Source organism: Pieris brassicae, chromosome 5 (genome assembly GCF_905147105.1).
Source record: "Pieris brassicae chromosome 5, ilPieBrab1.1, whole genome shotgun sequence".
NCBI lineage: Eukaryota > Metazoa > Arthropoda > Insecta > Lepidoptera > Pieridae > Pieris > Pieris brassicae.
In genome coordinates this window covers 22,299,611-22,321,897 of record NC_059669.1, presented here as the reverse complement: position 1 = coordinate 22,321,897, position 22,287 = coordinate 22,299,611, and the positions used below count along the sequence as shown (strand labels likewise).

Here is a 22,287-nt window from a genome sequence, read left to right as displayed (position 1 = left end):
AACCTAAAGTAATTAGAATCGTCTATAGATTCCGACATATATAAATAGTGACTTTTAGGGTTCTGAAACCTATAATATATATGTATTATTTTATGACCTGGTAACCTTTATGGTTTGATGTCATGAACTAACGAGAATAACATTTTTTTTTTAATTTCATGGCCTGGTAAAGACCTTTAAGCCAAACCAGATTAATAATATTGTAGCCATAAGCAAAATCTGCTATACGTGTATTGTGGCTATAAGAATTATCTAATTTTCATTAATTGTCATTAGAAAATTCACAGATAACGCGAACTGTTTCTTTTTAAATACGTCGTATTAATAACCTCTTCTTTTGGTTTTTGGAAGTCGGCTAATAATTAAAATAGTCTAACTCTAGTCTTTAGTTTTCCTAGTCTGTGTAAAAATAAAAATCAATTGAATTGAAGATTCGGATATTAATTTTGTTAAACAATCAAAACTGAATAGGTTTAGTTATTTTTAGAATATTCTTAATTCTAAGAATATGAAGTACATTTAATAATTCAAGATACAAAAAAATATATATAGAAAAAGCTTACTTTACAATTTAGCTACTATTTAACAAAACTGGCGTCCGAAAATTTTCCGAAGGTACCAACCAATACATTTTTAGGAACTGTTTTTGATAAATACCGATCCGAATCCGTAATTATAAGCTATGAATCTTTCCAGAAAATGCTTGATGGGTGGTACTGCCGCTCAATAGCCAATATGCAAGCTAATGAAGAAGCAAGTGTAAATAGTGCAGTAGCTGATACTTCTCAAGCAGAATCAAATAAAGACTATTCTAGTGACAGTAGCAGTGATCCTGAAAACGAACCTAATTATCAAGCACAATACTTAACTCTTAAAAAGAAATTAAAATATCTAATATATGTATGTTTTTGGGCCAATTGATATTTTAAGCAGTCACTGACTTTGTTTTATACTATACCTAATAATATTTTGCAGGAAAATGAATGTTTTCAAGATGCACTACGATCAAGCCAGAAACGTTTATTAAAGGTCACAAGAGATCGGTCTTTTCTATTAGACAGATTATTACAGTATGAAAAGCCAGACAGTAGTTCATCAGAAAGTGAAGATACTGAATCTTCAGATGACACAAGCTGTACTAACACAGATGGATCAAAAAGGTAAAACTTTAATGTTATAAATTATAATCATCTATTTACTAAGTATATTGTTATATGTAAATATAAATTTTAAATTCTAGGAAGAAAATGGAAGCAAATATAAGTCAAGCTCCTCTAACAGCACCATCTCCAATTAACAAAAGTATCAATAGTAATATCAAAAGGAAAAGAGCTGTCTCTAAAAAAACTACAAATATCAATAATCCTGTAAGACAAAAATGATATGCCTAAGAAATGTTTTAACTGATGATAGGTGGTAAAACTATGAAGTTACTTCTAGTCTTTGAGGTTTATGTCTGATTAGTGAAATATATTCTTTAGTATTAGACTCCTAAGTATTTATGTATTCCAAGAATACCAATTTTGTTATAGTTTTAACTAGTGCGTATTTTTAAAAGCAAAATGCTTCATGTTAATATTTCCATTAAATGAGTCAAAATGATTGTTACCTATTTATTAAAAATTTTGTTATTTTTTGCCACTCAAAGATATATTTTAACCCTTTTACTTTTTCATTTTGTTTCTTGTTCTAAAAAAAATTATAGTTAAATTTTACATGCACGCTTTGGTAGTTTTTCTTATCTTTCATGACACAGTTTTATATGTATGTTAACTGATCAAAGAATACATTTCATAGGTATAACACCATTGTTGCTGTTGCATGATTTGAAAGTTTTTTTTAGTAAATTTAGAGTGACTAGAATCTATGGTCTTTACATGGTAGAAGAAATGATGTTTTTATAATACCATACATAAATAAAGTACATCCATTATTTGGTTCTTATGACATTGTTTCAGCATCAAGGTAATTCTAATATGATGGCTAAGGCATCACCCGGACTTGGATTTGGCCTTAGTAACAGTGATGGTCATATGACACCTGAAGAAGTGGAACGTCACTTACAATCACGTCAAACATTTCTGAAACTTTTGCCTGAGCGTGCTCCACCTACAGTGCCAACAGAAATGTTTAGCAATGATCCTTCTCTTGACAGGTAAAGAAAACTACATACATTGGAAATTTTCCTTATAAATTTAAGTATGATAATATGATATATTGTTTCAGTGAATCTAATGATGTATTGGAAACATCACCAATTGTCGAAGAATGGTTTGATTAACATTATATTTTAGATTCAATGAAAATTGATTTTCTTCGAATTAAACTAATACAATGGATAAGAATCTACATAAGATGCATACAATGACAGAAACTCAATAATATTGTACTTTTCAATGTTGACAATGTTTACTCTGTCCAGTATCACATTAAGATCTAACAACTGTAGAGTTGAATAAAAATTAAAGAATCCATTGTGTATTTGATTAAATATTTTATTGAGACAATATATTTTAATAGATATAACATTATTTCAAAGCCCAAGAAGATAACTATATTTTGTCTTTTGAAACTAGGTCTTCATTCTAAATATACATAAATCACAAACTTATCTATGTATTTGCAGTAAGCGCACCAAATATGTCTCTAATATGATAGTGATGTGCTGAATATTTTATATATACATACATTATGTAGGAGTAAATACATATAAAGATCAAGTTCCAACAAATCTATCATGCCACTGATATTAGCATTCTACACAATTTTATAACAACATATAATATGCTATTTAACTACAATATCTTAAGCATTATAATACATAGTTAGAATCAGTAATCTATTAAAAAATAACTCTTATATGAGATTCTCTTAACACATAACTTAAAATGTTTATTGAATTAATGCTTGAAAGGATTTTAAAAGTAAATTAATTTAATAACTGCGCATGTCTTGTAATTATAATAAAATAAAATATGTGTACTTGGTTATCATTAATTTAAAATCCAAAATGGTATGAGTGCAATTAAACTACACAAAATACATTATGACTATAAGTGTCCAAGTAACAACTATTGATACTATAAATATTTCAAGCTTTCTACAATGCTGCACACATACTACAACATTTATAATATAAACTATCTGAGATGCTTTTATTTGATTTTTTTATAAAGACTGCATTTAACATTTAGTTACTACTTTAAATGAATACAAAAGAGTAGTATGGAAAATTGTTGTCTTAAACACACCTTATATAATTTTAGCTCCTACATAAATAAACACAAACTGAAAAGATAAATTATGGAAATGTCTTTGAGCATATTTAAAACAATTAAGCATACTATTTAACAATTTGTAAAACACTAAATTTTTATACACCTATGATAATTAACAGTTATTTTTGGGTTCAAGTATAGAAGTTTATTTTTAAATAATAATGTACTAATACTTTCAAGTAGTGGTTAATAATTTTGCCATAATTCTATGTTTTAGGAGGTTAAAGAAAAATATTTTTGATCCCCGTTTAACATTATGGTGTCTTGTAGTATATGATAATTTTTAATTGATTATCATTACATTCCTAGGCATATGTAACTTGTAGGGACTACTTTCTAAGATATGAGAATGTTCAATACATAATAATATAATGATGTTTTTTTATTGCTCCAAAGTAATTTGAAATATATGATGCCAACCATATACATATTTAAATAATTAAATAAACTCAAACTTGTTTAGTTTGCCCCAAAAGTGTTTAGTTTTAATATTGTCTGTAGACTTATCTCCAAAAAGGAATTGATATCGGCATGTAACTTGAGAAGATTTCGGGTAGTTGAGGAAAATTCGCGCATCTACGTTAGTAGCATTACACATCTCAAACTCTTTCAAAGTTATGGGCCGAGATTCATAAATTAAACAGTTTTGTACCAATATGCTAAAGCCTTTAGACATTAAAAGTTAATGCCAAAAAGCATATTTCTTGATTTCTAAAATGATATAAGTTTGATTAATACTTACAAAACCACTAAGAAAACAATACATGAATATTCAATATAGAATATTATAAAGATCATTACAATAATTTACAACATAAAACCTACAATAAAATAATTTCAAATATATTATTTTCTCATTTATGTACTTTATGTATGATTTTTCCAGTGTAAAACGAAAAATATACATATAAAACAATTTAATATAACATGCATATAGTTATATTTATACATTACCAGTAAAAAAATTCAGTACTGAGAAGGCTTCAAAGTTAAGCATTTTAATCTACAATGGCATTGCACCAATAACATTATACATGAGTAATTCTGAAGTACCTATGTTATACTTTGATAATTTAGAACTGATCTGCCAACAGATTACAAACTTCTTGAGAAACTGTTTCTTTGCTTGATCTCACAGTTAATCTATACATTTGAGCTTGCTTATTTGGTTCTAATCTCATCAGGCAACCAACTTGTTGAAGTCTTGTATGGACAATCCCAGCACAAACAAAATTGTCAGGGTTGGGATCAATACCATCTAATATCTGCATACCAAAACCAGCTAATTTGGTATGAGTTGCATGTAAATCAATGGAACCTTGTGCCTTGAATATCTTTTGTGCTCGTTGTTGTTCACCACCTAAGTTCTTCCATCGTGCAAAAAATGATTCACCATTCATTTCAGTTGGTTCAAAAAATTTGTTCAAAGTGAGCGGAAGCTTCATCGAAATTTTTTGTGGAACATTATTATAAACAAAAGTTACAGACATGTGTGGTGAATCTGCAAAATCTTCAATACATTCAGCTGTAAGCATCTGTTGAATTTGGGCACCTGCTTCTAAAACTGGCTCCATAGGTCTCATTTGCACATTAAGTTTGTGCAAGTCTGTCCAAATCAATTCTGGGTGAACATTTTGAATGGGGAACTGAGTCTTATTTCCATAAAATAAACCAATTCTACCAAGATTTTGTCTATATTCACTTTTGACTCCAATTTGAATTAAATCATTTTCAAATAGAACCCCATTGTTTTTAAATAAAAACTTTTTTATATTATTCTGTTGTACTGTAGTAGGACTAATTTTTGGTGCAGTATAAAGGTCTCCTAAAACATCCAGTAGACCATTGCCTGTATTGTTGGCAGAACTCCCTGGAGGAGTTGTTAATCCCAAAAGATCTGTACTGACACTATTTGAGTTTGTAGAATTATGAATAACTGGAGCTGGCATTGCAACTGGTTGAGGGCTCTTGGACTCTCTAATATCATCAGGAATACGACCAGGCTTTTTCTTTTTCAAAACAGCTAATATTGACGACTCTCTTTCAGGAAATGCTGGCATTTCTTCTAGTACTGTAGCTAAAACATCAGAACTCGCCACAATACTCAACTGTAAGTATTCTGAAGCACGTTGTTGTAATTCTACATCCGCAGACCGCAAATTTGAATCAGCACGAAATACTTCCTGGACCCTTACTTTTATTTCTGAGAAAAGATTCACAAGTTTTATATATGTTGATAAAAGTAAGGCTCTAGTAGCTGCAGAACATAAGTGGTACTTTGAATGAAGAAGTTCAAATTGTACTTGTGGTGATGATCTGGTATCACCAGCTATCAAATTTCCAAATTCTCCCAAGATATATCCCCCAACTTTCACCATATTCTCATGACATGTAGGTGCTTGCAAAGCTTCAAAAACAGTTTTAGCTGCGTAGGCCTGCACTTCTTCTCTATTAATTACAATTTGTATAACTCTGTACCACACCTCCTCAGATACATAATCACCTGCAATTCTGATAAGGTTCAAGATGACATCCACATACCATGTAAAATCTGTAGCATATTTTTCAGCTAAAATAGCAACTTTTAAAACCATTTCTTCCCTGATTGAATAGTCTGCAGTTTCAAGATAGGCAAGCATTTCTTGAACAATTTCTTCTGCATTTGTTTTATCACACATAGCATAAAGTAAATCAACTGCCTGTTGACGAACTGACACATCTTTTTCCATTTTCATTGAAAGTATGACAACTTCTTGATGTTTTTTTACAGCTTCATGTGAGAATTCTGATGTAGCCAAGTGGCACATTGATTCAAGAGCTAAGTAACGTAAATTAGTCTCACGATTACTCAAAAACTGTCCAAGTTGATTACATGCACGCACCAGTAAGTTGGGCTCACTATCATTGTGAATAATCAAGCTTATAGCTTCAAAGAGAACAGCATTTTTTGCATTGGAATGTTGTACTTTTTTAGATTTTGGTGGTTCCTGTGCTTTATTAAAAATAGTTTCTAAACATTCAGATAGTCTACCTCTCACTCCTGGCTCTTCGGAAGGGGGTGTATAATTTTGAAGAAGCCTTAATAATTTCACCGAAAGCCAAGGAGCTGGCACAAAATAATATGTATAATCTTGTAAGTCGGTATAACTTGCAGTGACAATTCTACTCAATCTTGCAACGGCCAGCGTGACACACCCTTTGTACTCTTCAGGATTTTTCTTAACTAAAGCATCAATAAGTGATGTAGCTGCAGTTACTACACCCATATGAGGATCATTTAACAAGTGTATTATTCTAGAGGTCCATTCACCTCCTGGTATAATTTCTGGTGACTTTCGGAAAAGCCTGAGAAGGCACAGAGCAGCTGACTGTTTCACTACATCCATAGTGTCACCAGAAACAAGTAATTTGGGAATCTCAGTACCAAAGGCCTCTGCCATCTCTTTACTGCCAATATTAGCAATGCACTGAAGTGCCAGGTTGACATGAATAGGGTTTCGAGATTGCAAGTCATTTTTAATACTCTGTATGATAAGTTTGATAAGATCACTATTAGTATTGACCAAGACAGATATAAATAAGTAGCCTATTTGCTTTTCTGAATATTTGTTAGAGGATAATAAGTTAACTGCTTCCATGTGACCAAAGTCAATATCGTGACCAAGTAGAAATATAAAAAGAAGCTTACATACATACTTCTTTTTTTGGTATCCATCCAGAGTCTTATCGCCTTTGAACTTACTTCTTATGTTAGCTAGCTCTTTGTTTATTCTCTTTATCTCGGCTTCTTTACTTTTGCAGTTTCTTATATCTGATATGAAGACTGCCAGTCCTCGCATACCATCTCCCCTGACGGCAGGCATATTGCCAAGTGACTTATCGAACACCAGTTTTATGCCTTTTTGAACCCTTTGATTAAGAATATGTTACGTTATTTATTTAAATGATTAAATTAAACTGAAAACGTTTTTAAAACTTGTAATAACAGAAATAGGGAATTCCGAAAAACTAGTTAGATTTATTAATCACTTCTACCTCCGAGCTTTCTTCTACAACGCCTTCCCACATTATCTATGAAAGAAAGAAATGTCAAAACTCGTTGTACTTTTGTTTATGGATCAATAAATAAAGTATGGTGTACACATATTCAAGAATAAAAATATTAAAACTAAGTACATATTAAAAATATATGTTTTTAATTATTTTCAATATAATGACGTATATCATTTATTTAATTTATCGTTTTACATAGTAATGATATAAATATTATTGACATTTTATATATACAATATAAAACTTATTGCTTCCCATACCTAGGTAGTATCAGGTTTCTCTTCAATGTCTAAAACTTAGACATTTTATTTAATATCATGGAAACTATTAACAATAAAACACAAGCAGCAAAACCTGGTTAAGCGGACCTGCTATATAAAACATTTATTTACTGTGGTTTAAACGTGATCAACCTTTGACGTATCTACTAACTACTGACTGTTTCTTTCCTTTTCATTGGCTTAAAGGTCTCGTTACCAGGCCATAAAATTATTAAAAAAAAAATCCTTTTCATTTTACATTTTTCCGTCAAATGGCTCAGTGATTGTGCGCACTTCACCTTAATATGCTATTATTGATAGTCGATACTGATTAGAATTAACTATTGTGATGTGATTTTAAACGATTTAAATGATATGGGCTTCTGTACAAATTGTTCTTTGTGATAAGTTTAATACAACCAAGCAAGGCAATCCTGCAAGTGAAGGATGCATTCTATATTTTGGACAGGCAGAGTGTTATCACGTGCTATAAGAAATGGACTTTCAAATTTATCGAGTGCAGCTGAATTAAATGTTTCCAAAAAGAAACATCCATATTTAGTGTCAGTGGTTTGTGGTTTTCCTAAAGATATTGCGAATGGGAGGTCTCATAAAGGACAGTTTGGCGACGATGCCTGGTTCTCCACTACCTACAACAATGCAGATGTCATTGGTATTTTTTTAATTTACTCTTGACCATTCTTTAAACAGATATTTTTTATTTATAGTTTAAAAGTACCTTGAGCATTAGTAGATACCAAGCTTAGGTTATACAGCTGTTATGTACAATATACAAAAGTTATTGTCATGTCTTTCCATAAAATCCATACCTAGAGAAAGCATTTAATATGGATTAGTACAAAAACAATAATTTATATTTTAAAGGTGTTGCTGATGGTGTGGGGGGCTGGAGGGCATATGGCATTGATCCTGGAGAATTCTCCTCTTACCTTATGAAAACTTGTGAGAGACTTGTAAGGATGGGCCATTTCAAGTTATCAGAACCAGGAGACCTTTTAGCAAAGTCATACTATGAATTGTTAGAACACAAGAAACCAATTTTAGGTAACCAAAAATTTCGCTTATTGTTTAAGGAAAATTATAGTAATAATGGGTTGAATTAAAATATGTTATATGCATATGAGAAAAATAAACTTTGTTTTTTCTTCTCATGTTTTTTACAAAAAGTTGATAATATAGATAAGAAAAATATGTTATTTATAAAAGTATCATTTTCAGAAATTAGCTATCATTAGGTGGACCATAATATAATAGTCTTATTTAATTTACAGGGAGTAGCACAGCCTGTGTTATGATACTTGACCGTAATGAGAGTATTATGCGAGCAGCTAATATTGGTGACAGTGGATATATGGTGGTGAGGGGAAACCGCATAGTACACAGGTCACATGAACAACAGCACTACTTTAATACACCATACCAACTAAGTCTGCCGCCACCGGGACATGATAGAAATGTGTTAAGTGATAGGTCAGTATTTATTTAGATTGGAAACTACAGTTTCTAAGGATAAACTTAATGCTATCTGACATCAGTAAATTTGACTAGCAATTTTTTTTAAATATATAATATTAGTAGTTAAAGATAACACGGTATATTTATAGAAGGTATGATTTTGGTAATAATGTTGAGTAAAAAACTATAAAATACTTTTCAATGCATGGCTTTATAAAATTATATAAAAGTCACTGTAAATATAATGCAACAATTTTATATATTTACATATTTTATTATAAATTCTTATATATGTTAATAAAGTTTTACAGTTAACATTGAACAAAGAACTTAATTCAATTTAAAAAGAACTGAAATAGAGTCAGATGATTCTATAGTATCGGGACTGAGATTTAGGTTTTGATTATTGATAATTTGTTATCTAACACAGACGTTAGAATAGCAAAAGGTTAGAAACAGAAGATAATAATACAAGTAAACATCATTCAAGCTTTTTGAATGAATATAATTGGATGTTTACAATACAAAACAACATTTTAATAATAATAAATACATTTGGTAGTGAAATCATAAGAAACTCATTTTAAAATAAACTGGTAATAAAAAAGAAACAATAATTATTATAAGTAGTATTTATCATTGAATTATAAAATTCGGTAATTTCAAAATAAATAACCCATATGTATAAATATATATTTCTGTCGCATTTTTGATCGCATGGTCAGTTGAAACTAGACTAGAAGAGAAATATGACAGCCTGTAACCGGTATACGCCGTATTTTATAAATATATAGACAATGAGAAGCATAAATAGTAGTTAGCTTTGTAACATTAACATAGCTAATTTATTTACACTGTACCAACTTAAGAATTGTTATTGTGTTTTATAGTCCATTTATCAAGAACTAGACAGTATGTTGAGACTGAAATAATCAATAATAAAGTATCTATTCTTATAAATGAATATCATTATTTTAAACGTTTAAAGTTTCATGTTATATTTACGTTTGATACTATCATGATCCTACGTTGTAATGTTAATATTTAAAGATCGTTTTGTTCAATTTTTTGCTTCAGTGAATCATTTTAGATTTTAAACATTTACGATAAGATTGCACCTTTAAGAATATTAAGGCAGAAGGTAGCGGTTTACAACGAATATAAATTCATGTTTAAAACTTCCCACGGGTGTTTAAGTCATAAGACCTGTCGCGTGTCCGAACCCTTTGGTCATGCGCTCGTCCAAAGCCACTGTTGTTGTTTCTGTGCAGTCTAATATTAGAATTTTTAGCTCATTGGATTTATGCCAGCCCACTCTCAGGTGCATAATGTAATTCGTAAAATAGGATTATTGTGTATACACATTTAAAAACAAATGATACAGAAGTCTCATTTAAGAATGTCAAGGCGTCGTAAGTTTCGTCGTAGGTTTATATATATAAATAGGTTTGATATGTCTGTCGAAAAGATGAATTATTTTGAAAATTTCTACACTTATTAAAAATAAATGTCCAAGGTTTTTAATAGTTGATGTACAGTGTTACTAGAACGCGTCAATCATATGGGAAGATTTCTTCCACCGTGTCATGTAACCCCATCATATATTATGAAACCTTTAGTATAGTGAGGTGCGTTGAGGCCCGTCAGATTATTAAAAAAACATGGTATCATCCTCTTTCGAATCTCACGATGTGGCGATAATTGTTTACACTTTTTATGTTTCTAATTATTTACTAAAATATTTACATAACACGCATTAAGAGAATTTTGATATTTGTGATTTGAAAATGTACTTGAATTAACTAAACATTCCCTCATAGGGTCACTGTGTGCGAGTGACGGTGACTATGAGTAATTAGCTCGTCCCCCCCGTTAGACAATATCCGTCAGTTATCAGAAAGACAGCGCGTATAACACTGTACATGCCTGACGAACTCGATTATTTCCACTTCCAGGGACTGTGTTTTTTACTGGATTAAAAAAAAATTGAAAACTTCACATAAACCCTTTCTTTGTTCATTAGTCTATTTATTGAAGACTAATCTTAAAATTACAGGCCAGAATCGGCTGAAACTGCCGAATTCAAAGTAGAAAGCGGGGACGTAATTCTTGTAGCGACCGATGGAGTCTTCGACAACGTGCCAGTAACGGTACTGGTGGCCGAGATGCGCAGAGCGCAGGGCATGGACAACGACTCCCAGAAGTTGCAGGCCGTTGCGAACTCCATTGCTTGGATGGCGCGCAACCTGTCCTTCGATGGCTGTTATATGTCGCCGTTTGCCAAGAGCGCGCGCCAGAACGGCATAGATGCCATAGGTGAGCCCACAAACGTTTATAGCTATTAATATTATACTGAGCAGTGTTGACTTAGTGGCACCTAGTGGCTTCAGCGTGCGACTCAATCGTGGTTCGATCCTCCGCTGTGTACCATTGAATTGACTGAAAATATAGTCAGGAAAAGGATTGCCTTAGACCTTAAAAGTCAACGGCGTGTGTCAGGCATGGGAGGCTAATCACCTATTTTCATATTAGATTGACAATTGACAATTGACCATGAAACAGATACATAAATCTAGACCTAAAAAGGCTGTAGCGCCACAGATTTTCTTTTTATTAATATTTTATACATACTATCTTTTCAAATTTATTGTAACGATAAAACATAGTGTGTCCTATGTCCCAAACGAGTCGGAATCTAAGAAGAAAATGTTCGCATGTTCGCATGGTGAACAACAGTCACAGCTGTGTCCTATAAAAATGTAGATAAACAGCTTAATTAATTTATAATGCCTTATCACTTGGTGTCACTCTGAAAATAAACGTGACTTTGTACCTCTATACGATGTTTTTAAATTTATGTACGAATTATTTCAGTAGAACAATTCACACAATTCGAAAGATTGACGAGTTAATTTTCGTTTAATATTAAATATTATTGTTATGATGTAGAAGGACTTATATACTTTAGAAATGAAATAGCTATTATTATAGAGAATGTTATTTACGATTATATGTTGATAATTTTTAAGCCTTAAATGTTACTTAATTTATTGCGATTGCCTAAACAATTTTTGAGAGTATGCGTGAAATATACAACACAAAAGTCACGTAAAAGATAATTTACATGCATAGGATATAGAATTGATTTGGGAACTGGTAGTAAACAATGTTAGACCTTCTAAATGACTTTCTGTTTTTTTTTATATATTGTGAAATCTAAGTGTACATAGTACATGAATAATATAATTTTGCATATATCAGTGTGTCAAGAATGATAAGGAAAAAACATTCAAAGGCTGTTTAAGGCTTATAGTTCGTTTCTTATAAGGGGTTAAGTCGTAGTATTTTAATGATAATTAGTGATACTATAAGTACCTACTTCGAATGTCATAGTTTGTTATAATAGAAATGTCCATATATGTATCTTGGAGCACATAATAAAACGCATTCAAAGCATCATATTACTTACTGTGTGTGTTTACTTGAAACTCGAAAGTTTTATATTTTTACAAAATAATTTATTTTTAAAAGCTTACCGACGCTTATTTAAAATACTTATATTATTAACAACAAATGTTTCAGGTTCAATTATAGTTCTTAGTTTTGAACAAATTCCGCGGCTTGTGATTTTCTGTATGTTAAAATAGATCAAAGTCGGTTCTGTATTTTAACCGCGAAAATAATTTTACATTTAAATGTGGTATCTTTGTTATAATAATGACATCATTACCTCTATTCATGTATTAGTCTGGTCTGTCGTTATAAACATTTATTTTTTTTCAGGTGGAAAACCAGATGATATAACAGTGCTTCTGGCAATAGTGGCGCTATGAAGCCATCGTTTGACTGTTTTAGTTTAGATTTTATCTGTTTTGAATAGTACTTCCAAATTAGAACCGACACCAAAAATTAAGCAAATTTATTATCTTGACATGTTTCGGAATATATTTATTTCACAAAGTTAAAGACGTGGATGGAATGCCTTGGGCATTCGTGATAAATGTAAAAATAGTGAATCTGGTATGCTTTATTTAAAATACAATGTGTGTTTGTCATACTTTAATATTTGTAGCAGGTGCTTTTGCCATAAAGGTTTTGATCAACTTCTGGAAAATATTTCTATTGAGTCCTCCGTAGGCTTAGTATCAAATATTACTTGGAATGTCAATTGTATGTTACATTTTGAATAGTAAATTTATTGCATTTGATAAATTTAAAGGGTTAATGCAATATGCAGATTTGAAAAGTTGTGATGTTAATATTGTTTGATTGAAGACTGATTCTAGTATAAATGTGTTGTTTTGTAAATAACTGGAATGGTAGTGTCTATTTAATTTTTATAACCTTTTACCTTCAAACTAACTCTTATTCTTTGCTATTAAAATACTGACACATTTTAGTTTTTCCGTTATTTCAACATTTTGTAAAATATGAAAGTTACTGTACAGGCATACTTAAAAGTTTTACCTTTCATAACTTTATATTGGTGAACTTAGTTTGCCATTGAAGTTATGATACGATATCCCTTAAAATATCTATAAAACAGATTTATAAAGTTTAGTGTGGATCTGTGCAGAAATTCTGACTTATTTTTTTATCTTTTATAATCTATTAAAAAATATGGTGAATCAGTTTAAGGTACAGTTGACTACTGAGAAAGTTTTTGTATAAGAAACCTACTTATTTGACCTAATGTTTTCTTATTGTAATTTTTGATAGTCTTATGTATGATTAATTGTAAATTATGTAGAAGAATTGGTAATAAATTACGACAAATGAAACTTTACTATTGTTTTAATTCTCTTTTTTATATTATGGCAATAGTTTTAACTTTATGCCAGTTTCAAGTAAAAGTTTGGGAACTTAATTCTCTTTTAATAGAAACTAAATAAACAGGACTAAATTTAAATTTATTAAACACATTTTGTAATATATATTATTTATTTTATGTAAAATTACAGTTATTCTTATGCACACATACCATGAAAAAAATATCATCTTGGAAACTATTTTTGTGCTAATAAACCACACTCCATATTTATAAAATATAATTTTAATTCATTTTTGGCTCTACTTGTACTTTGACTTAGTCATAATTCATAACGCATCACCTTCATTGGCGTTTTGCTCCTCTTGACGTCGCCAATTGAAGCCCCCCGGCCTCACATTTGCCAATTCTGGTAATGGTTCATATTCTCTCTCTGGTTCTGGATCAAACAACATTTTGCTGAAATAAAAAAAACTAATTTTAGTTTCAATAATGTAATCAAAATTTGACTAATATAGAACGACTTGTAATGGAAAACATAATTAAGTTATGAAGTAGAGCTTTTAAGAACACTACTTTTAAGTAATGATATTTTCTTTAAATAAATCAATATTTCTATTGTTAGCTGTACTACAGTGTGGTGCTAATATTGCTACCAACCCACTGAAATTTAAACATCAACAAAATGTAAACCATGCACAGCTATATACTAACAGAAACTGCGGTGTCTTCAAAAGCTTTTGTCCTCTAGCCTGTCTAGGCCAAACATCTTCTAGGAAGAAATATATGTGTCCAATAGCCATACCCACTAAATCCACAGATATTGAATTACCCAAAAGTACAGAAAATCCAAGTAAAACAAATGGCAAGTATGGAGCCTGTAAAGAATTATATTAAGTTATTAAGAATTACACATGTGCATTTAATGTTATAATCAAAATATATACATATGTACCTGGAAGTTCATCAGTCCGAAGAAGTTCATACGTATAAATACATTTCGTCGAGACCACACATATACAATCATTATAGTGAAAGCTTGTCCTAAGAATAATAAGTTATTAATAAAAAATGCACAAAGCTGTAAAATTGTTAAGGAAAAATAATATAAAAAATTATACCCCCATTTATTGTGACAAAACTAACTAGTTTTTTCTCACATTCCTATTAATCTTACTTTTTATGAATTATAAAATTATGTTAGTTATGCAAATTGTGATATATGTAGCAGCTGTAATAGGCATATAAATTTAATTCAAATGATCTGAATAATGAGTCTGTGCTTTCCAAACCAATTCAATTTGAAAACTAAAGACATATTTTTTTCAAGTGAAATAAAATACTAAAAATATTGAATACAATTAATACAATACAAAAGGATACAATCATTAACACAGCACCAAAAATAAACATAACAACAAAATCAGCTGTTCTTCCTCTAAATGAGCCTTCTTCTAACATCCTACAATATCTATATGTAAATATCATATTGAATAAGAAATTAAATCCTAAGTTTCCAAAGAAAAGGAATGTTGTTAAAAATCTCCATAGTTGGTACCGTGTCAAAATCAGTGTGGGATTAAAATATAGTTGAAATGGAGACACTAGGTCTAGTTGCTGAAAAATAATATTAATATAGCGTTAGTTAATTTGTTTAATTAGGAATTGCATTTATTGTCATTGTTTCTTAGTAATTTTGCTACATAAGATACTTTAATTTCTCATAAAATATTAAATAGATCACAACTGGACCAGTGATTGCATTAGTATTAATATTTAGTAGTTGACTGTTGGTTCTTACTTTTTTCTATACATGGTTTCAGCAAATTATTTTTTTTTTATCATCCTAAAGCAATAATGAATACTTACCACAGCCAATGTAGTGATGACACAAGCTGTAGTATAAGCCCTAGTAACAGGAGGTATGAGCATATATTCTTGCAAGAGGGATTGATATGCCATTTTTAAAAAAATATTAGTTTTCTAAGAACATAGTAAAAAAAATGAAATTTATAAAACCACTCTATTGGGCCACATCAGTGTAAACACAGTAGTGACAAAAAGAGATTACACATAGTTAAACACGTAATAATTCCTGAATTTATAAAAATATAATTTTAAAAAGCATTGTATAAGTATTCAATGTAGTCGATTTATATTTTATTAGATAAATTAGTACACACTAAGCATTACAGATAAATTGGTCACAAAACTTGATTCAGTAATTTTCTCATATCTATCACACAGGTGAAGTACGAAGTAACACAAAAGTAAAGTCACTGTCACATAAGGCTACAATAAAGTACCTTTTAGATTGGATTTTAAACAATAGGAATTGCCAAAGTGAAACAGCTATACAGAATAAGAAATGTAAAATATAGTAAACGTATTAATAATAATAATAATCGTTTATTTGTCAAGATAGTGGTACAGTGGTTAGATATATCAATTAAAAATATCCGCACAATCAGCTATATATAAATAGGCAAGCAAATGTCATATAAATTTTTACAATGTCTTATTGAGTACATTAAATAATTTCAAGGTTAAATTATTAAAAATCGGTGTCAAATCTATGGTCCAAATATTCGCCAACGCGATAAACGCACTTTGCCTATAAAAATTTAATCACTTTCCCCTTGAAAGAATTACACGGCAGTGATCTATAACTTCTAGGAAGGTGATTAAACAGTTTTATAGCCATGGCGTAACAATTTTTTGTATTCATCGTGGTATCCTTCGTAATGTTTTATATATTCGTAGAAGTGCCGTTAACTATGACGGTCCGCTAAAGTGGTGGCACGAAACCCAACTTCTTTATCCGAATTTGTACATTCTTATGAGGTGCCGACCGTATCAAATCCGTACCTTATCAAATCCAATCAAAAAAATCAATCATTTTTTGTAAAGGCAAAGCCTCAATTAACTTATGTATCATATTGTATATATTTAATATGTATAGTATAGTCTCCTAAAGTAATGTAATTGGCTGTAGCACAGAACCATTTTACATTACTGATAATTTGAAAGATATGTGCCAGACTAAGCCGGTTTGAGGTGGTCAAAAAGCTTTGGCCGACCCGTTTGGTCTTTGGACGAACACAAAAAAAATATTTTCATGTAAATTGTAATACGCCAACACATGAAAATAAAAATTGATATCAAATTTTTAAATATCAAATGAAAATTTATTTCAACAAGTGAGACTTCCGTCTAGTAAATATACAATGCAAAAATAAATTAATAACATAAGTTATTATCTCTATTTTATCCTTCATGGACTAGAATAAGAAGAATGCACATTAATTGTTGTTCATCCATTAAGCAATATTGATCTTGAATTCTAATTACTATGAACAATATGATATAAGCTATTATTTATTAAAGTTATCTATTTATTTCTCTCAGTGAAGAAATATAAGCAAACATGGAAAATAAAGAAGGAATGGAACATTTAGTAGCACTTAAAGTAATGAGGCTTACAAAACCAGCCCTCATAAGCCCTAAAATAGTAACCTGTGATTTTAAAGATCTACCAGGGAATATACTGAATAACTACTTAAAGGATGATGCAACATCTGTTGTTGGCATGGAGACACTTGCTGCTGGACAATTTTTACTGCTTCCTCAAAGTTTTGGAAATATTTACTTAGGAGAAACTTTCTCATGTTATGTGTGTGTTCACAATGAAACAAATCAACCTGTTCAAAGTGTATCTATCAAAGCAGATTTACAAACCAGTTCACAAAGAATCCCACTTTCAACTCAACAGCAGCAATCCTCTGTAATGCTAGATGTGGATGAAACATTAGGTGATGTTATACACCATGAAGTAAAGGATTTGGGAACCCACATCTTAGTCTGTGAGGTAACATATATGTCCAATTATAACACTCTAGCATCCTTTAGAAAGTTCTTCAAATTTGAAGTAATGAAACCTTTAGATGTTAAAACCAAGTTTTACAATGCTGAATCCGATGAAGTTTTTCTTGAAGCTCAAGTTCAAAATATAACATCAGGTTCAATAATACTTGAGCAGGTTTCACTTGAAAGTTCTCAGCAGTTTATAGTTAAATCTTTGAATGAAACATCTGATGGAAAGTCAGTTTTCGGTGATGTCACTTTACTGCAAACTCAAGAAAGTTGTCAGTATCTTTATTGTCTATCTCCTAAACCTAATATTGCTTCAGATATTAAATTAATAGCAGCTGCCAAAAATATTGGAAAGCTAGATATTGTGTGGAGATCCAATTTAGGGGAGAAAGGAAGATTACAAACTAGTCAGTTACAGAGAATGACCCCTGAATACGGAGATATTAGGGTGACCTATGAAAATCTGCCTAGTAAAGTACCAGTTGAAAAGCCATTCAATATTAAATGCAAAATTGTTAATGCTAGTGAAAGAACATTGGATTTGATTTTAAAGCTGCGATCTCATCAAGATTCTAGCTTGATTTGGTGTGGAATATCTAATAGAAAGTTAGGACCGTTAGAACCTGGAGGTAAAACCTATATTGACTTAACTGCAGTCCCTGTTAATACAGGCTTACACAGTATTACAGGAATATCATTAATGGATTTATTTATAAAAAGAACCTATGATTATGATGATTTAGGATCAGTATATATATTTTAATATCTTGTTTTGTATTATGTACAAAAATTATTTATGATTAAAAAATATATTAATTAAATATTATGTAAAATACCAGTTATTAGCACTATTTAATTTTAAATAAAGAGGTATCATCATCACTACTTATTTTATTCAAGTTAGTTAAATACAAGCTTGTTTCTGGTGACTCAGTGTTTTTGCTGCTGGATTAATATTTATGCAACCAATGAAAATTCTATATTAATTGTCTATTTTTTTAATTAATAAATTACAGCAGTAGTGAGGCAAATTAAGGTCCGCCTACTTACTGCTACTAATGTCATGATGATATATGCAACGAAATCTTAATTATTTAAATGAAATTACAATATTTAATGTGTCAATCTAATTGTTGTCATATCTAAATGGCATAGATGCTTTATACAGTGTATTTGGCTTGCTTAACAGTTACAACTTTAGGTTGGAAGAATTAATTAATTAATTAATTATAGAACACGTAAATTTACCGCACTGTGGTTGAGGGTAGATAATTGTTTACCTATTTTAACATGTTAACTAATTTTTTAAAAAATTAAGATAATGTCGAAATTTTCCTGCCCTTTGCTTGCTCTACCGACGACCGTCATTCATATTTTAGTGATTTGCCACTTCGCTTCTCGTAGTAGTAACTCGAGAGTAACGATTATGACGATTTATAGAAAAAATGCAGAGTCTGAAAATGAAATTGCGCGTGCACAAGCACAACATACAAAACATCGACAACATCGAGGTGATTCAAGATTGGAAGTCGCCGCTGCCGTCCTGCCATCACGAAGCAGATCACCGTCAACGGAAACCGAGTCGCCCGGCTCGTCGCGACGAGGACGTCCTCGTGCTCCCGCTCGAGCCCTCGCAGTGTGGTCGCGAGACGCCACCGACGCGGTTGAGGTCAGCCGGCTTGCTTGTTGTATGGAGTGTATCAAGATACGAAGGGTGTTGTGGTTATGTACCTACCTACTTACATCGACCAACGTATCTATTATGTTCGTTATAAATTGTGCGAGTAACCTCTGGGGTTATCTACCATATATGTAGGTACAGATACCGGCAAACTTCTTGAGCATTAAATAAGGGAGTGGGGGAAAGTTTGCGCATGGTACACAGCGCGGGACACAAACGTCAACGTGATTTACCAATCTTGCTATCAACACGTCACTCTCCCGCCGCCGCGCACCACCACAAGTCAGTTGTTATGAGACACCCAATACCAAGACTTAGTCGCACGACGAAACTTTATTCTAACCTAACCTTAAAAAATATGTAAAGGAACAACTTTAAGCAACAAAGTTGGACAGTCAATTCAGTCACGGATTAGCTGACACTTTGAAAGCGGCGAAAGCCATATCTAAATCTGGCGCAGATTTGAAACAATCTACACCTAACCAGCAGCTCAACTCAAAAAGACAAATAAGCCCAAAAATAATTTAAATTGGTGAGCTGCACTCCCGAATTACAGGCAGAAAGGGACATCGAGGATGAAGGAGCCTACTTGTACCACTGATAACTACTACTACGTATACTACTAATATAGGCAGTCGTCACGTCCAGCGTTTTCTTGGGAAAACTATATGAATTCAAAGTCTTACCGTTTGGGTTCAACACTTCTCCAAAGGAGCAGTATTAAAAAAAATATGAAGCCTGTGGTCAGTTTACTCAGATCTTGTGGCTACAATACTGTCCTCAAGCTACAATGAATATTACAAAATTTTCAGGACACGAGAATACTTCTTAAAGCTTTAGGATTTATTGTGAGTACTGAATAGATTATTTTTTTACATCAAATAACTAGGGTTTATAGTAAACTTTACCTCTTTAGAAGTCAGTTTACCTCAAGAAAAAATTTAAAGAACTTAAATTTTAATTTACAAAACATTTCAAAATCTGACTAAGATACGCCTGTCCAGCAGAAGAATATGGCTGGCCTTACAAAGGAACTAGAGAGATGTAAAAATTGAACCTTTATGACATGACGACAATTACACATGCACATACCATCTAATTTTTTACGGGACTTACAGTGCCGGTATCGTGCGTTAGATCAACCTATTAATAAAAATTAGAAAAACCTATAAAAAAAATTAACCAAAATGAAATTTAGATTTTCGTTTAGAAATTTATAGTGATTCCTCAACTACGGGGTGGGGCGTAGCATGTAGTCAGGAACAAGCGAGTGGATTGTGGTCTCGTTCAGAACGCGAATATAATTAATATACGTCTAGAATGGCTTGCTGCTTTTTTGGATTGAAAATTTTTGCTAAATCATACCGAACTTGCCAAATAATCCTACGAATTGAGCCACTACCACATCTATTTCGTCGACATATTAATCGCATGGGTGGTGTTCATTTCCCTCAAAGAACTTTGGCAATGGTGCGAAGCCCGCAATTATTATTAGGTCGGCACTCGGCTGACAAAAAGACGCGGTGTCACCAGTCACGAAGCCTTCACCCAGATATTGAATGGAAATTTTCAAACTATGCCTTTCATATGATTGTACATCACTTTGGTTTCCCACAGGTCGACATTTTTGCTAGTAGATTAAATCGCAAATGTGAAATCTTGGCACGGAGCTACATATGCTTTTATGGCTTTCCACCGTTTGCTGTCATATCAAAATCATAAAGAAAAACCTCTTAGTTTCAGAACCCATAATTTTCAAAGCTAATAAAAATCTTATTATCTCTCATTCTAGTAACCGAGATGTTCATTAAAGGATTACCATGGTTGCCGGAATATTATCGAAACGTCCCTCCTGAGAAGATGTGTGCCTTCGTCATCGGTCCCCATAATGTTGGCTTCACCGTCAGATAATTCTATAAAACATGACACTTGTTTTCAAAAATGGTTTAACTTTTGTTATGACAGTAACGTCGATTTCTATGGAGCAAAAATTCCGAATATTATAATACTTCCTTATAAAACTATATGAATCTGGGACTTTAAACAGCTGAAGGTGAGCTCTCTCTTTAATTAAAGCTGAGATACTGGTACTGATGACAGAATTAAAGTTCTTAAAGGCATATTTAAGTTGGGATACGACCAAAGTCCTCAATATTACAGCTTCCTGGTGTCCAAATGAATCGACAGATCTAGAAATTATTTCTAAAAAGTTAGTCACACTACTTGCTTTAACCTACACAGATTATAGACCTTGGCAAAAATCAACATTAAAGATATATAATTTTTGCATAATTTAGTAAACATTTAAGAGAATGGAATTAACTAATATTACCTTGTTTTCATGACCGTCCAGAATTGTACCCTGTGTGCACATTGCGTTGTTACATAAACAAGACACAATGTTTACATCTCAATAATGATTAGATGATAAGAAAACCTAATAAATCAGGAACTTCCTAGAGTTAGATTAAATGGATTAAATCCACTAAATATTTTTAAAGATCACAGTACCAGACACGCTGCCACCTATTAGGCATATAAATTAGGTGTTAATGTTGTAGTTCTCATTTGGAAGATAGCAGGGTGGAGCGGAGGCTCAAAAACGTTTGGTAAATTTTACAATAAAGCAATGAATGTCATTAGCAACAAGTATAACGTCTATGCTAATCTTGAGGACAAAGCTCCAGTACAATTGTTGGCAATTTTACAGAAGTTCACACTTATTTAAAAAAATGTAAAATATTTTTTCCCCTTTCTTGGCCTGCACGGTTTGTGCGTCAGCCATGCAAAAAAAAAGTTAGGAAGTGTATTTTAGTTTATTAGATTTATTTAATTGGATCGGAATAAAATAAGTTTATAATCTAAGCAACATTTTGAACGTTATAAAAATTTTGACCG

The 22,287-nt window shown here is 31.5% G+C and overlaps 5 protein-coding genes across 5 annotated transcripts; 3 read left to right on the top strand and 2 right to left on the bottom strand.

Moving 5' to 3' along the window:
- The first annotated feature begins 196 nt into the window (after window positions 1–196).
- On the top strand, window positions 197–2,472 carry LOC123709305. Its single transcript, XM_045660527.1, has 6 exons — window positions 197–615; window positions 697–900; window positions 976–1,160; window positions 1,241–1,367; window positions 1,959–2,155; window positions 2,227–2,472. The coding sequence occupies exons 2-6, from the start codon at window positions 700–702 to the stop codon at window positions 2,279–2,281; spliced, it is 765 nt and encodes a 254-aa protein (XP_045516483.1). The 5' UTR covers window positions 197–615; window positions 697–699; the 3' UTR covers window positions 2,282–2,472.
- A 1,776-nt stretch (window positions 2,473–4,248) lies between these two features.
- Window positions 4,249–7,341, bottom strand: LOC123709304 (AP-2 complex subunit alpha). The gene has a single exon (XM_045660526.1). It carries the CDS (start codon window positions 7,139–7,141, stop codon window positions 4,352–4,354), a length of 2,790 nt encoding a protein of 929 aa, XP_045516482.1. The 5' UTR covers window positions 7,142–7,341; the 3' UTR covers window positions 4,249–4,351.
- Window positions 7,342–7,840: 499 nt separating this feature from the next.
- LOC123710049 (protein phosphatase PTC7 homolog) lies at window positions 7,841–13,853 on the top strand. Its single transcript, XM_045661723.1, has 5 exons — window positions 7,841–8,264; window positions 8,477–8,656; window positions 8,884–9,082; window positions 11,124–11,383; window positions 12,851–13,853. Exons 1-5 carry the CDS (start codon window positions 8,039–8,041, stop codon window positions 12,898–12,900), a joined length of 915 nt encoding a protein of 304 aa, XP_045517679.1. The 5' UTR covers window positions 7,841–8,038; the 3' UTR covers window positions 12,901–13,853.
- A 149-nt stretch (window positions 13,854–14,002) lies between these two features.
- LOC123710371 (derlin-2) lies at window positions 14,003–16,151 on the bottom strand. Its single transcript, XM_045662209.1, has 5 exons — window positions 15,705–16,151; window positions 15,219–15,452; window positions 14,791–14,916; window positions 14,550–14,713; window positions 14,003–14,294 (listed from the first exon to the last, which is right to left on the bottom strand). The coding sequence occupies exons 1-5, from the start codon at window positions 15,795–15,797 to the stop codon at window positions 14,165–14,167; spliced, it is 747 nt and encodes a 248-aa protein (XP_045518165.1). The 5' UTR covers window positions 15,798–16,151; the 3' UTR covers window positions 14,003–14,164.
- Window positions 16,152–16,593: 442 nt separating this feature from the next.
- Window positions 16,594–18,549, top strand: LOC123710303 (trafficking protein particle complex subunit 13). Its single transcript, XM_045662112.1, has one exon. The coding sequence runs from the start codon at window positions 17,263–17,265 to the stop codon at window positions 18,469–18,471; it is 1,209 nt and encodes a 402-aa protein (XP_045518068.1). The 5' UTR covers window positions 16,594–17,262; the 3' UTR covers window positions 18,472–18,549.
- The last annotated feature ends 3,738 nt before the right edge of the window (window positions 18,550–22,287 follow it).